Source organism: Chionomys nivalis, chromosome 1, assembly GCF_950005125.1.
Source record: "Chionomys nivalis chromosome 1, mChiNiv1.1, whole genome shotgun sequence".
NCBI lineage: Eukaryota > Metazoa > Chordata > Mammalia > Rodentia > Cricetidae > Chionomys > Chionomys nivalis.
Window position 1 is genome coordinate 198,413,067 of NC_080086.1, and position 18,754 is coordinate 198,431,820.

Below are 18,754 nucleotides of genomic sequence, written 5' to 3' on the forward strand. Positions count from 1 at the left end.
AAGCCTGAAAGAACGCAAGATGCTGAAATACCAACATTAAAAATCGACATCTCCCTTGGCGCTGTTTGTTTAGGATGGCATTTGTCCCTGTTTGCCTTGGACGAGATCATCTAAACGTCTTATCTGCAACAAGACATATCCTGCAACTGGAAGGAGAAATCACTCTGCACTCTGCTTCTCTGACAGCAAGGCTGGGAAGCTCTATGAAGCAATTAAACAGAAAAATATTGTGGTGTAAAATTGGCACTATCACCCTTGTATACAGACCTCTAACTCAATCAACTGGAATGTTTCAGAAAAATGAGAAGACACAATACCTTAAGTAGCTAACTGGAAAGATGAAGTTGACACTAATATTTGTACAGTACTATGTGGAACATTTACAGCATAAGAAGCACTGACATAGAAGATTCTCAAATCCTTCACTGCAGCACACACTAACCATGCAAAGAAATTTAAGTAAAAAATAACTCAGTAACTAAAGCAAGCTATAACTGACATAATTTTTTAAAAATAGAAAGGTATGGCTACTCACCAACAAGTCTTATTACATTCAACGTTGTATTTGTTAAGATTGGTGCGTTCACTTTATTTAGACTGTAATCTGATTTCTTCCTGCTCTTAAGGGTCTCTCGTGAAACACTTCACATGGAAAACAAAAGAAATGCCCTTAGACTGCAGATTCGTAAACCAGTCAGTTACTCAGATTATCATCTAGCTCCCACTCACAAATTATTTACTGAAATCCTACACATATGCGAACTCAGAGCCCAGTGAGAGGAGAAACAGTAAACAAAGAAATAAAGTTCTAGAAACGTAGTTCTTTGAGTCTAGGCATTCTGAAAACTCCACCGTAAGTGCTTGTCAGCATGTCTATCTCTACTGAATCCAGTTTTCAAATCCCAAATAGTCAGCTATTTTATTCCACTTATGTCTGTGTTTTCTTGGTCACCACTCTGCTGTGGAACAATCTTTGTACACTATAAATATGTACTACTCTCATTGGGGGTATATAGCCTATAGCTGGGCAGGAAGACTGGACGGGAGAGCCAGGCTAAAAGGACTGGGAAGAAGGGCTGAGTCCTAGGAGTTTCAAGCCAGGAACAGAGGAAGCAAGATGTGCAGAAAATGAGGTAACAAGCCATGAGTCACGTGATAAGACTTAGATAAGAATTATGAATTAATTTAAGTAGTAAGAACTAGCTAGTAGCAACGCTAAGCTACAGGCCTAGCACACATAATTAACATTAGGTCTCAGTGTGGTTGTGTGGGAACTTGCTGGCAGGACAGAAACGTCTGCTTTCTTCTTTAAGTTCCTTGTCTATCACTTTTTAACTCCTTGGATCCCCTGATGAAGTGAGTATTCTGGAGTTCATCTAGATGATTCCAGCTGTTTCTGTGATACGCCCTTAGCAGCTGGGCTGCTTTTGCTGTGTGTCTGATGTGAGGCTGAGCCAGTACAGGAGCTGTGTACTAGGCCTGGGAGTGGCATCCATTCTAAAATCTGTTAACACTTCTGAAACACAGGATTTTCCTATAAAAGTTATATACCTAGGCACAAATGTATCAAACCTATGGATTTTAGAAACTTATAAGAAAAACATCCTCTATGGAACTGAAATTAAAAAAAGATATGGCTGAGTATGAGGTTAACAGGTTAACACAATTTCCAAAAGAGAAGCAGAAGTTTTATATATATATATATATATATATATATATATATATATATATATATATATATATATTATAAGACCATTTTTTGAAGGGTATAACATGATAAGATGAATATGACCAAAATGGAATGAAATTCTCAGAAAATCAATAAAAATATTTTAGAAAGGGTGTGGTTATGGATCAGGCAGAGCAAAGAGAATCTGCTGCCATGTACAATACGTGAGGAAAGGATAGTGCCAGGAGAGAGGCAAGCAGAGACGGGGCCAACAAAGCATCAAGCCTAAGGGTTGTGCGGGTTCTCTAACTGCAAAGGTGAGCCAATAAAACATAAGCAAGGAAAACACCAAGGAACTGGATCAAATTCCTATCTAAGGAAAAATCTCAGTATACAACAAGAACAGTTTACAAGGGAGAGAGCCTGGAGGTAAGAAGCTACAGTAATGCTAACAAAAGTGGAGACACATGAGTAGCACACACTACCTTACGTGTCCATTTCAATTAAAACAAAGCTTTCCTTTCGCCAAAATATTTCTTAAAAACATATCTAATAAATACAACAAAATCATCCTGTCCAGCTCAAAGATATATTAATGTCTTAAATAAGCAAAACCCAATAAAATTAAACCTTCACAATCAATATATTTACAACTATATGGATTTTCACTCTTATGTTAAGGTTCCAAGTTAATAATTATTAACTAAGTGTAAAGTATACTTAAATCTATCACTTAAATATATGCGTGTATTAACTAAAAATATCTGACATTAATCACTTCAGCATATCAGGCCCATTTAATTGGATAGAAGTGACAATAATTCTTAATAAAATTATCATAGTTTTGAAGAGTAAAGTTTATCATAAAACAGAACCTCATTACTGGCAGGGAGCCTTAATAAAAAATAATATAAAACCAAAAGACTAGAAAAGCAAGATCAGTGCAGAAATGATTGATCTCCAAACTGAAAGCTCTTTGATTAGGCTCAAATTTTTAGGAGATGATAAAGTAACTTTTATGACTTTTGAAGATATTAGCTTGTGATAGTATTTTTCTATTCTTTAAATTACATTTATTTTGGGAGTGAGGGTGGCAGTGACATTGAGTGCCAAGGGGCATGTGTGGACGTCACGGCAACAACAGGCGCAGGTCCTTTCTTACCAAGTGGAAGCTGGGGCTCAAACCCACGTCATCACACTTGGCAACAAATGCCTTCATCCATTAAGCCATTCCACCAGTGCATGACACTATAATTTTTTAATAAAATGAGAACACAGACGGATAAAATTTTGAGACCTCCATTGCTAGATGAGCTATAGGAATGAACGGCTGCTGAGGCAGTGAAATCAGTCTGTCTCGGGGGTGTAACCACACATATCCATGATCAACATCAAATGGACTGAGCAGACTGTGCTGTGTGCTATGTGCATGGTGAATATGTGTGACACAGCACTATAAAAGAGGTCATGGATTTAAGAGGGAGTGGAAAGGGACATGAGAGTTGAAAGAGGATGAGCTAAAAATGATGCAAATGTAGTACTCATGTATGAAATTCTAAATAAAACAAAATAATAAAGAAATTAGAATATTGCTGCAAAAATCAATGGCAATGATAAACACACAAAAAATCATAATAAAGTGTATTACTCTGAGGAATTAATGTACAAGAGAAAGAATATAGACTGGTGAAAGAAAGTGTTCTGTGGGACAGAAGAATCCATAATACCACTGACTGAATGAGCAATTTCAGAGCAATTTTTATAATGTCAAACGTGTTGTATAAATCAAAATAAAATCTACATTTAAGCCAGTAGGTCCAAGTAGAAGCAACTGATATTTTCTGAACAGTGAATTTCCATTAAGTAAATTGATTTGTGGAACACCAAGTTAGGCTTTGCTTAACTCAAGTTTTTCATCTAAATATTGTGTTCTTTTTCCTAAAATTTCACTGTTATGGGGGAAACCTACACATTCAAGCCTTTCAGAAATCATTTTTTAAGGTACATTAATTACTTCCATATCAATAACCACTTAAAATTTTAATTTTTGTTATCTCTTAACCATCAAAGGAACGCAAGCGCCACCCAGTCCCACATCAGTCACCTCTTCACGGGCACATCGCCTGTCTGCTCATCCACATAATCCTGCTTCAGCTCTTCAGGAACATCACTGTCACTGTCATACTCCTGATAGGCACTCTTCTCCTGCTCGTCAGATTCATACTGCAGAGAACACAGTGGGATATGCAGCAATGGAACACAGGGTCACTTCATTGTAATTGCTCAGCACAAAAATACATGATTTTAAAGAAATGGCTAAAGGAAAATTCTTAATTTAGTTTTAATTTTACCATGAAGAATCAAATCTCCTTCCATTTTTCTATTTTATCTTACTTTAAATAGCTCAAAAAGAAAGGAAAATGAAAATATCATTAGTGTTATATATTTGTAAATGAAAACAAACCAAATATTAACAACCACAACTAATACCCCACTGGAGAGCAAAAAATAAAGAGTATATTTTAGACTTAAAAAGATCTTCTGGTGGTTTTGCAATATTTACTTTCAAGTTGTTACTTCTTTAAAAGGTTGAGGATCCAATTCTAGCCCTATACACTCAGCATACAGAGTACTCATCTAACTGTGAGGATGTTCAACTGCATAAACAGCTAAAAAGGTAACACTAGCACCAAGAGGCCTCCGGAGAGGCTCACTCCTGAAGTAAGGGTTCCTTCCTAACATCTTGCTTGCTATTATGGCACTATGCACAAGTGCCAGCAGAGAAATGAAGTTGCAAAGCAAGGTCCACCACCTCATCATCATCATCAGTGTCAGGCATACCCTGATTAAATATTTGCTGGTATTCTCTGCAGTTGTGACCATGTATTGTGCCAAGTTCTCTCAGAATTTATATCTCTTGAATCCTAAAGCCTCCAAATATATCTTTAACCACATATATAGTTAATTCTTTTTCTTTTTTTTCTTTTCGAGACAGGGTTTCTCTGTGGTTTTTGGAGCCTGTCCTGGAACTAGCTCTTGTAGACCAGGCTGGTCTCGAACTCACAGAGATCTGCCTGTCTCTGCCTCCCGAGTGCTGGGATTAAAGGCGTGCGCCACCACCGCCCCGCTATAGTTAATTCTTAACCCCTTAGGCTGAGGAGACAAACATGACGACAACATGGAAAGACGTTTGTGCCCTAAATTCTACTTTTGGGCAATCTGCTCCTGGGGTAAAACGTTAGGCCTTATTCAGATATGAACCAGAGACCTAAGTATTTATACTGTATCTAGAAAGATTAGATTCTATACTAATAATTATTTATTAAAAAATTTATTACATTTCCCTATATTCAGATACACGGTGATCCTATGAACAAACAGGCAAGAATTCTATGCATCACTGTGAATTTGAGACCAGTCTGGTCTACACAGTGAGTTGCAGGTCAGTCAAAACCATGGAGAGAAACCCTGTCTCAAATATTTGCCAAGGCCTGAACCAACGATCTCCACCAGAGCAAGTCTGAGCCAACAACCAAGGCAGCGACATCCACAGGAAGTGACCACTGAGAGAGCAGGCCAAATCTTGAGACCTCGCAGGACCAGGCCCAAACCAGACACCTCCGGGGGAGCAGGCCCAAGCCAGGGACATCTGTGGGAACAGGCCTGAGCCAGCAAGCTCTTCCAAAGCATGCTTGAGCTAGCGACCTTCACCAGAGCAGGCCTGAGGTAGCAACCTCCAAAGGAGCAGGTACAAGGGAGCTAAGACCTGAGCCAAAGGCCCCTGCAAACTGGGTGCAAGTCAGGGACATCTGAGGTAGCAGGCCTAAACCAGAGACCTCGGCAGGACTGGCCCCAAGCCAGGGACATCTGTGGGAACAGGCCTGAGGCAACAACCTTCACCACAGCAGGCCTGAACCAGTGACCTCAGCCAGAGCAGGCCTAAAACAGCGACCTCCACACTAGAAGGCTTGAGCCACTGACGTCCACCAGAGCAGGCCTGAGGCAAGGACTTCCACAGGAGCAGGTACAAAAGAACCAACACTGAGGGAACAGGCCTGAGCAAAAGACCTTTGCTGACCGGGCATCAATCACGGACCTCCACTGGAGCAGAGCTGAGCCAGTGATCTCAGCGGGAACAGCCCCAACCAAGCAACCTCAATGGGAGCAGGGCTGAACAACCCTGGAATTGCAGAGCAACACTCGGGAGCACTGAGTGAAGCCTAGGAACACCAGAAGACCTTAGGGGTAACCGGAACCATGGCCCTGAATGAACCACAAGGAACAACCATCCTGAGCCTTGGATCTACTGGCACCTGAGACACAGCCCCAATTACACAAATCAGAGGAGAAGATGGGCAGACAAGGAAAGAACACACTGAGTACCACAAAGAGCAACATGGAACCAAAAAACTAGTAGGCCTACAATAGCAAGATGTGAACACCCAAATATAGATGAAGCAGAAGAAAATGACCTAAAAATAACTTTAGGAGAATGTTTGAGGCCCTTAAAGAGGAAATGAAAAATTCCCTCAAAGAAATGGAGAAAAAGACAAAAAAAAAAAAAAAAATGGAAATCAAAAAATCCCTTAAAGAAAACCAAGAAAAAAAAAAAAACAAACAGGTGAAAGAAACAATTCAAGACCTGAAAACCAAAATAGAGACAATAAATAAACACAAACCAATGGAATGCTGTGTAGGAGCAGGGACTAAAATAACCACACAGAAACTGTATTAAATCACTGTTTGGCCCATTATCTCTAGCTTCTTATTGCTAACTCTTACATCTTAATTTAACTCATTTCTATTAATCTATATATCACTATGAGGTCATGGCTTACCAGCAAAGTTACGGCATGTCTGACTCTGGCGGCTCCATGGCTTCTCTGACTCCACCCTTCTTCCTCCCAGCACACAGCCTAGCTTTGCCCGCCTTGTTCTTTCTTCCCAGCCATAGGCTCAAAGCAGTTCTTTATTAATTAACCAATAAAAGCAAAACATGGACAGAAGGATGTCCCACATCATTTATGGAAATGGAAATTATGGGGGAAATGATCAGGAGCCACAAATACAAGTGTAAGGAGCACAATACAAAAGATGGAAGAGAGAATCTCAACCAATGAAGATACAATAGAGGAAGTAGACGCACTAGTCAAAAAATAAATAAATAAATAAATAAATAAATAAATAAATAAAATCTAAAAGCTTAATACAAAAGACCAAACCTAAGAATAATATAGTAGAAAAAGAAGTTCAACTCTAAAGCACATAAAATATATTCAAAAAAATCACAGAAGAAAACTTTCCCAACCTAAAGAAAGATATGTATATGAAGACACAAGAAGCTTACAGAACAGCAAAAAGACAGGATCAAAAAAAAAAAAGTACCCTCGACACATAATAATCAAAACACTAAACATACAGAATAAAGAAAGAATATTAAGAGCTGCAAAGGAAAAAGGCCAAGTAACATATAAAGGTTGGAGACAATGAAAGCCAGAAGGTTCTGGTCAAGCGTTATGAAGACATTAAGAGACCACAGATGTCAGCCCAGACTACTATACCCAGCAAAACTTTCAATCACTATAGATGGACAAAACGAGATATTCCATGACAGAACCAGATTTAACCAATACCTAGCCACAAACCCAACCCTAAACAAAGTACTAGAAGGAAAACTCCAACCCATGAAGTTAACTACATCCATAAAACATAACAATAGATGCTCTCACAGCAGCAAATCCCAAAGAAGTGAAAAACTTACACAGTAACATTACTAAAACTAAAATAACAGGAACTAGCAATTACTGATTATTAACATCCCTTAATATAAATGGACTCAACTCACCTATAAAAAGACATAGGCTAAAAGATTCGATAAGAAAACACAATACATCCCCCTGCTGCATACAAGAAACACACTTCAACCTCTGGTGTGGGAGCTTCTTCTGTCTATGTGTTGCTTTTGTTGGTTAATGAATAAAGAACTGCTTTGAGCCTATGGCAGGGAAGAACAGAACTAGGCAGGGAAAGCGAGGCTGTATGCTGGAAGAAAGAAAGGTAAAGTTAGAGAGACACCATGTAGAACCACTGGACACAGACGCTGGAACTTTAGCCAGTAAAGCACTGCCACATAGCGATACACTGATTAATAGAGATGGGTTAAATTAATAATATGAGTTAGCCAATAAGACACAAGAGCTAATGGGCCAAGCAGTGATTTAATGAATACAGTTTCTGTGTGATTATTTTGGGCCTGAACTAGCCGGGCAGCCAGGAACTAACAAGCAGCTTTCTCTTTATACAAATTGGCACCAATGTGGTTGGCTAAAATCCATGTAAATCCTGAGAAAGCTTGAAAAGAAATTCTAGACACAAAAATACAGAGTTTAACACAGCTTCTTGCTGTTTGCTGGCGGCATGTCACAGCTCCCTTAAGAGAGGTTTTCCTGATTCAGCCACGACCAATTAAAAATGTCAGTTTTCTGGGCCTTGCTGCCAGTGTGACTTCTGGCTCTTTCAGGAGGCGGAGCATTTTGATGGGGTTTGTGAGCAGACTGCTGCAGCTTGCTTAACAGCAACATGGACTGGCTGTGTGTCTGAGAATGGGGCTGTATACATGGTCCTCAGAGGCTCCACCATGCTGGACTGGGCGGGCAAGCAGGCAGTATCATATATAGCATAGTAATGGCATTACTTAAGTTTTAAGAAGGTCTTAGCATTATAAAATGTGCTCCTGGACAGCAAAGAATTACAGATATGCAATAAAGAGTCATAGTGTTGGATAAATGTACGAAGGCTTAAAAGAAAGAAGAAAAAGAATATAGAGAGTCATAAAATAAAGTTAATGCTTTAAAGAAAAGGGTTGTCTTTAAAGAGACAGAGTACAGATACTCATAGATTAGAAGGAGAAAAGAAAAATAAGTCAAGTAAAAACGGAAAATTCACAGAGTCTGGATTATATAGAGTATTGTGTTATCTTTTAATCTTTTGACTATGGAGGAGCTAAGTACAGAGAGACATTTCATTGTATGGGCTGCTAAACCAGCATGTATATTATAAAGCTATCATGACTTGCAAATTTAAGTCTATGGATATGTTGCTTGGGAAAAGAGGTTCTTCTTTTGTTTCTACGGAGGATGAGAGCCTGTGGATTGCTTCCAGACTGGTGTGGTGTGATAGAAAAAAATAACCCCCCAAAAGGTTGCCAAGAACAACCCCAAAAATTAATACGCCCAGCAATCAGCAGGAAGCAGTATGGAGAAAACTATGCCCATATTCCCAAATATTGTCTATAAATTTTTATTTACATTTAAAGGGGGATATGATATAGATATGAATAACTTGCACTGGTATGGATCTTGGTTTACTGATTCAAATTTAAGGTCAATTTTGTTATATGTATATGTATTTCTGATCTTCATTAAGGTATTGTGTTTGTGTGGCTCATTTTAAAATGTAACATATAATTAAGAAATATAAGTTAACAAATACTCATCTATAATAGTCAAACTTGTAGTCAGGTTAGTTAGATTTTCTAGATGTATAGAGATATATTTCAGTTAGATAGGTATTCTTCAAATCTTTCAGAGATCTTTGGAATATGGTATTTAAAATGTTTTAATTTAATAACTGGGGATATTTCATGACCAGGAGACACATCTGTTCCTGGCAGCACAAGCTACTTCAAGAGGAAGAAGGGCATTGAAGAGGCTCCTTATGGAGTTGGTAAGCCATCTGGGCAAGAAACTGCTCCTGCATGGACTGCTGAACTGAACATGCAGGACCCACAGAGAAATGACTGCTGAACTTGCCTAAAGGTGAGACAATTCTTTGGGGTTCCTGCTTCATGAAAGGGTCTGCCAGATATTCTTCAGGACACAGAAGAAAATGACCGACAAACTGCCAATATAGGCAGAACTGTCTTTGAAATTTCGTGCTTCATGGAAAAGTCGCTGGATACTATGGGCCAGCGGGCTGCAGATGGATATTCCAAAGGTACAAAAGAACTTTGGGTGACTGTCCAGTCAGTGAGATGTCTCTGTCAATTCTAGAGTTTTGGAAGTTGCTTACAATGCACCTCCTTTTTACTTACTTAATATTATATCCTTCTGGAATCTTTGATGGAATTGAAGGATAGGAAGTAGATATAAATATTCTAACTGTACTCCTTGCTTAATAACTGTTTTATTACACGTAATTTTACTATGTTAAAGTTAAAGCCTTCCTTTTTTTTCTGTACTTTAAAGATCTTTTTTTTATTTATTTTTTATTCTTTTTTAATTAAAATTTCCACCTGCTCCCCGTTTCCCATTTCCCTCCCCTCCTCCCAAATATTGCCCCCTCCCCCCAGTCCCCTTCCCCCTATCCCCACTCCTCTTCTCCTCCCCCCACACCATTCCCCCTCCCTCTCGATACTGGAGAGCAGTCCAAATTCTCTGTGAAATGGTGTCTGAGGTCCTTCTGTCTATGTGTTGCTTTTATTGGTTAATGGATAAAGAACTCCTTAGAGCCTATGGCAGGGAAGAACAGAACCAGGCAGGGAAAGCTAGGTTGTATGCTGGGAGAAAGAAGAGCAGAGTCAGAAATAAGCTATGGAGTCTCCAGAGATGGACACTGGTAACTTTAGCTGGTAAGCCACAGTCACGTAGCTATACACAGATTAAAAAAATGTGTTAAATTAACATGTAAGAGTTAGCCAATAAGAAGCTAGAGCTAATAGCTCAAGCAGTGATTTAATTAATACAGTTTATGTGTGATTATTTCGGGTCTAAGCTAGTCGGGTAGCCAGGAACCAACAGGCAGTTATCTCCTTCTACAAAGCTCAAGGACAGATATCACCTAAGAGTAAAGGGTTGGGAACAAATATTCCAGTCAAATGAACCTAAGAAACAAGTTAGTGTAGCTATCCTAATATCTAACAAAATAGACTTCAAATTTAAAAAAAAAAAATCAATCAAAAGAGACAAAAAAGAACATTTCATATTAGTCACAGGGAAAATCCATCAAGAGGAAATCTCAATACTGAACATCTATGCCCCTAATACTAGGGCACCCTCATAGGTAAAAGAAACACTTCTAAAGCTTAAATCACACATTAAACCCCACACACTAATAGTGAGAGACTTCAACAGCCCACTCCACCAATGGACAGATCTGTCAGACAGAAATTATCAGAGAAATAAAGAAACTAACAGACGTTATGAATCAAATGGACTTAATAGATATCCCTAAAACATTACATACAGATTTCAATGCAATGACCATGAAAATCCCAGCAAAATTCTTTTCAGACCTCTAAAGAACAATACTCAACTTCATATGGAAAAGCAAAAAATTCAGGAAAGCCAGAACAATCCTGTACAATAAAGTAACTTTTGGAGGCATCACAACCCTGACTTGAAACTCTACTACTGAGCTACAGTACTGAAAACAGCCTGATATTGGCATAAAAACAGACAGCAAGACAACTGAATTGAAGAGCTGGATATCAATCCACATATCTACAAACACCTGATTTTTGATAAAGAAACAAAAAATATAAAATGGAAAAAAGAAAGCATATGCAACAAATGGTGCTGGCATAACTGGATGTCAACATGTAGAAGAGTGAAAACAGGTTCATATCTATCACCATGCACGAAACTCAAATCCAAATGAATCAAAGACCTCAACATAAAACCAACCACATTGAACCTCATAGAAGAGAAAGTGGGAAGTATACTTGAACACATTGGCACAGGAGACCATTTTCTAAATAAAACCCCAGTAGCAGAGACCCTGAGAGAAACAATAAATGGGACCTCCTGAAACTGAGAAGCTTCTGTAAAGCAAAGGACACAGTCAACGAGACAAAGCGGCAGCTTTCAGAATGGGAAAAGATCTTCACAAACCTCACATCAAACAGAGGGCTGATCTCCAAAATATACAAAGAACTCAAGAAATTGTTTCTCAAAAGAAAAAATAATCCAATAAAAAAAATGGGGATTATAGACCTAAACAGAGACCTCTCAACAGAGGAATCTAAAATGGCTGAAAGACACTTAAGGAAATGCTCAACATCCTTAGGCATCAGAGAAATGCAAATCAAAACAACTCTGAGATTTTATCTTACACCTGTAAGAATGGCCAAGATCAAAAACACTAATGACAACTTATGCTGTAGAGGATGTGGGGTAAAGGGAACACTCTTACATTGCTGGTGGGAGTGCAAACTGGTACAGCCCTTTTGGGTATCAGTGTAGAGATTTCTCAGAAAATTAGGAAACACCCTTCCTCAAGACCCAGCAATACCACTTTGGGGTATATACCCAAAGGATGCTCAATTGTACCCCAAGGACATGTGCTCAACTATGTTCATAGCAGTATTGTTTGTCATAGCCAGAACCTAGAAACAACCTAAATGCCCCTCAATTGAAGAATGGATAAGGAGAATGTGATACATTTACACAATGTAGTACTACACAGCCAAAAAAAAAAATGATATCTTGAGGTTTGCAGACAAATAGATGGATCTAGAAAACATTTTATTGAGTGAGGTAACTCAGACCCAGAAAGACAAATATAATATGTACTCACTCACAACTAGCTTTTAGACATAAAGCAAAAAAAAAAACAAAACAAAAAAACAAAACAAAAAAAAAACGCCTACAAATCACAATCCCAGAGAACCTAGACAACAACGAGGACCCGAGAGACATACATGGATCTAATCTACATGGGAAGTAGAAAAAGACAAGATCTCCTGAGTAAACTGGGAGCATGGAGATCATGGGAAAGTGTAGAAGGAGGGGAGAGAAAGGGAGGGGAGAAGAAAAAAATATACAGATCAATAAAATCAATTTAAAAAAACGGCCCAAAAATAGGTTTTAAAACTAAAATAGAAAAATAAAAGAGATAGATTTTCTCAAACCTAAACAATCCTCATTTGGTTAAATCAAGTCTAAAATTAAAAGTCACAGTGTGTTCCCCCAAAAATTACAGAGCACAAAGGGTAATACCCTGGGCCAAATGACACATTTCTGAAAATATGCCACATACGACTGTGAGGCAGGACACTGTTCTCTACTGCACATACTGACACAGCAGAAGGCACAATGTAAAGTAAGCCAATGTAATGTCACTGCACTTAAACCCTTCCTACCAACTATGCAGTCCCTACATTTCCTATTCTCTCAAGCTGCTCAAAGGGCTGTTAACAGAACATACCTCTAAGTTTTAAATCCTGTCAGGCAACTAGACAAAAGTTTTGTGGTGGTCTGAATATGAATAGTCCCATGTATTTGAATGCTTAGTCACCAAGCAGGCACTATTTGAGAGGTACTAGGAGGTGTGGACTTGTTGGAGACAGCCTGTCACTGGGGATGGGCTTTGGAGTTTCAAACGTCCATGTCAGGCACAGTATCTGTCTCTTCCTGCTGCCTGTATAGAGCTGGATATAGAACTCTCAGGAACTTCTCCAGCACCATGTCTGCCTGTGTGCCCACCATGCTGCACACCATGATGATAATGGACTGTCATTCGGCCCCAATGAAATGTTCCCTTTATCAGCATTGCTCTGATCATGGTGTATCTTCTAAGGCAGCCTTACTCTCAGATAAAAGACATGGAATTTGGGAATCCCAACTTAGTTATTCAGAAGTAGAGTTGTGACAAAAGTACAGGTACACTAGTCCCTCCGCCATCTCTCTGTGTTGGTCACCAAAATATTTCAATGAGAATAAAAAAACCACAACTAGGTAAATACGCTAAAAGGAATATGAAGCCAACAAGTATTTCAGGACACCATGGTGAATGAAGCACAGTATAGAGTCGTTCTATAGAGACACAGTATATTGAAGAAACGTAAGTGGTAAACAAATGAGCACTCCAGCAAATTACCAGTTCACTTCAGAATACTCTGAAAAAGTAAAACTTACTTCTGTTTCACAAAGCATTTTAAAAACATCACATACCCCATTAGAAGCCAATACATCTTCTGTTTCTTCATCTTTATGGTTAGCTTGAATTTCAAATGGATTCCCAACACTACAGTACTGCTCAAACAAAGTCATGGGTTTTGAAGTAGTCACCAATGGCTGCTTACTAGGTGAGACTGATGGGGAGCGAGAATGTTCCAGAAATTTAAATTCCTACACATTGAGAAAGGAGCAAATAGCTGTTAGAAAAAGTAATAAAAATAATAAAAATCCAAGCATACAAATACATCCCTTCAATGTAAATAAAGAGTTGGAAGAGTGGGGAGAGAATGATCTTCAAGTTATTCGCCTTTACATCTTGCAAGTCATCTGAGATCACAATCTCAGAAACACGTAACCATTCTAAATAAAGCTTAGTCAACAGCTTGGCCTGGTCAAGCAACTCTGGCCTTCCTTGAAGGAAAGGCAGAGATACATTTTCAAATGACAGGAAATTTGAATGACACAACAGAAGTCCTGGTAGGACACCTAAAATAAAATATCCTTCAAAAGCTAAGACACACGTGACTCATGCTTGCGGCCGTAAGACATCCTTACAGACACATGAAGAATATCAAGTACATATGTACCTTTATTATGTTGGTATCTGTAACTATCATTTCATTTCCTTTAGCGACCAAGAAGCAAAGAACACTACATTTGGGCCAGCTGTGTCTTCTGCTCCTAGACTGCTATATTCAAGACATTACAAAATGTCACCTGCCTTCTCTTTGCTTCAATTTCCTCATCTTTAAAGGGGGAGGAACAATCTAGACTGGGGAAATAAAAAATTATAGAGCTAAAAAGATGCAACACCTGACCCAACCTCCACATCAAAAAGATGAGCACACTGAGAGATTCTGGGAAGACTGGGTGCCAAGTTCAAGGTTACAGCTAACTGGAGAAAAGGTTCAAATAATCTCTAAACTTCATCTGAATCACAAAACTCTTGACTGACAACTTACCACAGAAATAAACATTTTTCTATACCTAACAATATTAACAACAAATTTAAGTCTTTGTCATATAGTATGAGTCTGAAAAGGTCCAAGGACAGTATGAAAAAGTATCTTAAATTTCTACAAAGTGCACTGACTTGTCCACTCTACCATTCCACCACGCCTCGGCCCCAGGTGGTTTTCTTTATAAATTTCAACTACATGTTTCATCAGATCTGACACAATGCCTGAAAATCATGACACAGTTTTTATAACTCTAAACAAGGGTTTAATATAACAACATGGTTTTTTTTTTTTTTACAAATCTAAAGGAAAACATTTGAATACTTAAGTTGTAAATAGTTTTCAAGGCAACCATTTTTTAAAAAGTAAAGCTTGCTTAGTCAGAAATAAAATCTTTCTATTAAAAGTGCTCTTATAATCATACCAAGTACACATTAAAATACGTGTGATCAATCTATTAACAGTCAACCTATTCAATAAACTTATTTAGATATACTCTAAAATATAAAGCTTAAAAATTTTTAAATGTTAAGGAATTACAACTATTTAGAAGTCACAGACTCTGCAAATTTAATGTTATTTCATTAATGCTAATTAAAATTTATGTTACTTTTCTTGTCCTTGAGCATGTACTGATTATCACTGTTAAGTGTTTCTAGTATTACCATATTAGGAAAGGACTGGATATGAAACTACATAAAAACTACCTTGCTATTAAATTAAACATAGGGAGACAGCTCAGCAGTAAAGAGCACTAGCCGATCTTCTGGAGGACCTAGGTTCAATTCCCAGCATACACATGGCAGCTAATCACTGGCTGTAGTCCAGACCCAGGGAAGCCCATGCTACCATTTGGCTGCCACTAGCACTGTACGCTGGTGGTATACTAACGTACATGAAGGCAAAACACCCAAACATACAAAATACAATTTAAAAATAATAATAATCAAGTATATTATATACTTAATATTATATACTTAATAATAATTAAGTATATACAGATTTTTTTTCTTATTCTAGAAAGCCATTCCACCTGAAGGAACTCACTAAACAAAATGCACTTTCAGGCCATGAACTACAACATAATCACTGATGCAGGAATATTTACTATATTGCATCTGAATCAAACCAATTAAGGAGTTTTGCCCAAACTGTTTTTTTCCAAAGAATCCAACTAACTAATAGTAATTAGTATTTCTCATAAATACCCTTCATTTATCAAGCATTTTGACAACAAAAGCAAATCTGTAACTGAACTATAACTTAAGTACCCATTCATGCCTTCAGGAAATTGCTAATACTTTAAATATACAAATAAGCATTTTAAGTTAATGATACCAAAAACTAACTCATTTTCTGAAAAACTTCGATAAAACACTGGGTTCTTTTTTGAATTCAAAAGCAAATTCATGGTATAGTCAAAAGAGTTTTCTCAAGTATGTAAGACGAATATTAGAAGACAGACTTCAGGTTCAACAGCAGTGAATTCTTAATATAGAATCTCTTAGGAATCCCTTTCAAGGAAGGAGCTCTCACATACATGTTTTTGTTATTAAAAGAAAAAATTCAAAACAGTTACTAGAAGACATATTTCTTTGTTCTTAAGAAAAACTTACATGAAGCTGCAAGATGCTGAAATTTGATTTAACAGGGCAAAGCTCCCATGTCTCATTCTCTAAGAACATTCTCAGTTCATCAAGTCGTATTCTTAAAGAAAAGGAAAAAAAAAGTCTAAACAAAAAAAGGCTAGAAAATACAAGGACTGAGGAAACAAAATACGGTATAACAGAATTATCATCATCATAATCCCCTTTTGAAGCATTCAGATTAGCATAATAAACTACAAAAGCTTGCTTCTGTTAGCTATACCATGATCCTTGAGAGAAACATAATAAATATATGTCAAATATTTACTAAGGTAAATATTTCTAAAACTGTAAAAGTGATGTATAAAAAATACAAATTTTAGCCAGGCAGTAGTGGCACACGCCTTTAATCCCAGCACTCAGTAGACAGAGGCATGCATATCTCTGTGAGTTTGAAGCCAGCCTGGTTTGCAGAGAGAGTTCCAGGACAACTAGGGCTGTTACACAGAGAAACCCTGTCTCAAAATACCAAAAAAAAAAAAAAAAAGAAAAGAAAAAGAAAGAAATACAAATACAACTTTTACTAAAGAACTAAATTAAAACCTGTTGCCAACATACTTAAATTTATCTTAACTATTCATATACCAGTGCCAAAATACACAACTAGCAGGTTATACAAAATCACAAATATTTATGTATTAGTGTATCATAATATGTCAGGCTGTTAAGTGACAATACCAAGATGACTGTCATTCTGCAAAGGTCTTCAGCGATGTCAATTTCCACAACACACTTAAAACTGAGCAGGCCAGCACTCCCACCCAGCAGTCTCCTCACCATCTGCATTACAGGGGATGCTTTTCACGCTACTGCTCTTACTAGATGTTCTGAGTCATCGCTACATTATATAGAAAGATGCAGAAAAACAAGGCTTTACTTCTACATGAATAAAAGCCTGGTGAGTCCTTCTTTTTCTTCAATATGCCACCAGCTATTGCTACCATGCTAAAAACCAAAACCTTTTTTTTAATAAATTGAAATTTGAAGACAAAGAATGAGTAAAAAGATATATCTAGAAAAATGGGAACACTTCTAAATATTGGGATAACTAGGCAGGGACTACAGCTCATAAATATACTTAGCAAAGTTATAGGCTACAAAATTAACACTTAAAAATCATGAGCCTTCACATACACATGTGACAAAAATATCGAGGAGAAATCAAGGAGAACATCCTACTCACTATCCTCGCCACGAGCACAAAAAAAAAAAAAAAAAAATGGAATAAATGTAACCAAAGAGGTGAAGAATACTTTATACAATGAAAATTAATATACTAAAAAAGGAAACTGAAAAAGATTCCAGGAAATGGAAGATGTCCCACTCCTGAATTGGATGACTAATATTGTGAAACTGGTCATCCTACCAAAAGCAATCTACTATTCTACACAACCCCCATGAAAATTCCAACATAATTCTTCACAGAAATTTAAAAAATATTAAATTTCATATGGAATTACAAAACATCCAGGAACTTGTTCTGCTGGAGATATCAGCACCCTAATTTCAAGTTATAGGTATTCCCATAGTTGACAGGATAAAGAACAAACATGGACAGATATCACAGTATGTACCTGGAATTACAACACTCATGAGGATGAAGAGGACTATCATTCAGACCAGCCAGGGCTATACAGAGACTATATCTCAATAAATACGTAAATTTTAAAAGCCAGTTATCATTTGAGAACTGAAAAATAGAATACCTTCAGTTAAAGCCTGACTGGAAAGTAAAATGGCACAGCAGGGTTACCAGAAGAAAATACCTACAAGCTGAAGCACAAATTGCAAAGTACTGATTTAAAGTAAAATGACTGAACAGAAGAGATCTTAACATTAGGTAGAGGAATGACTAATGATGATGATGATAGATGGGTTTTAGATAGATAGATAGATAGATAGATAGATAGATAGATAGATAGATAGATAGACAGACAGACAGACGGATGGATTACAGATCACACACACACGCATACACACACAGCTATAGCGAGCATGCAACAGAAAATGAATCCACTGATAAAATGTTTGCTACACTAGCATGAGGAACTGAGCTTGTATTCCCAGCACCCATGTCAACAGCTAGGTAGAAACCTATATTTCAGTGTCAGGGAAATGGAAATAGGAGGCAGCCTTCCAGAACTGGTAAGCTATGAATCAGTGAAAGACCCTGTCTCAAAAATAGAGTGAAGAGTACTTAGAGAAAGACCAGTCAATGTCAACCTCTGGACTACAAACGCACGCACAGAAACTCACACACACACATGCACACACACGCAATCACACAGAGGAGAGGGAGGAAGGGAGAACAAAAGGTATCATGTTCATGCAATCACACAAAGAAGAGAGGAAGAAAGAGCTGAAGCAATGTTTGGACAGGTAACAGCTGGTAATTCCTAAAATGATTGTGTCTTTCAATAAAAACCACAGGGGAAAAAGAGTGAGTCTAACTAGGAACTAAAGCTATAAAATTTTACAATTTAACATTGAAAAGACTAATAACCCAGTTAAAAATGGGCAAGA

The 18,754-nt window shown here is 37.6% G+C and overlaps 1 protein-coding gene across 1 annotated transcript in view; it reads right to left on the reverse strand.

Annotated features, from left to right (window-relative positions):
* Vps50 (VPS50 subunit of EARP/GARPII complex) overlaps positions 1–18,754 on the reverse strand; it is a 115,466-nt gene that overhangs the window by 33,752 nt on the left and 62,960 nt on the right. Inside the window, exons 17-20 of the mRNA XM_057784866.1 lie at positions 16,202–16,292; positions 13,621–13,797; positions 3,774–3,892; positions 536–642 (exon numbers count right to left, since the gene is read on the reverse strand). Coding sequence (XP_057640849.1) covers positions 536–642; positions 3,774–3,892; positions 13,621–13,797; positions 16,202–16,292 — 494 coding nt within the window. The remainder of the gene's footprint in view (positions 1–535; positions 643–3,773; positions 3,893–13,620; positions 13,798–16,201; positions 16,293–18,754) is intronic.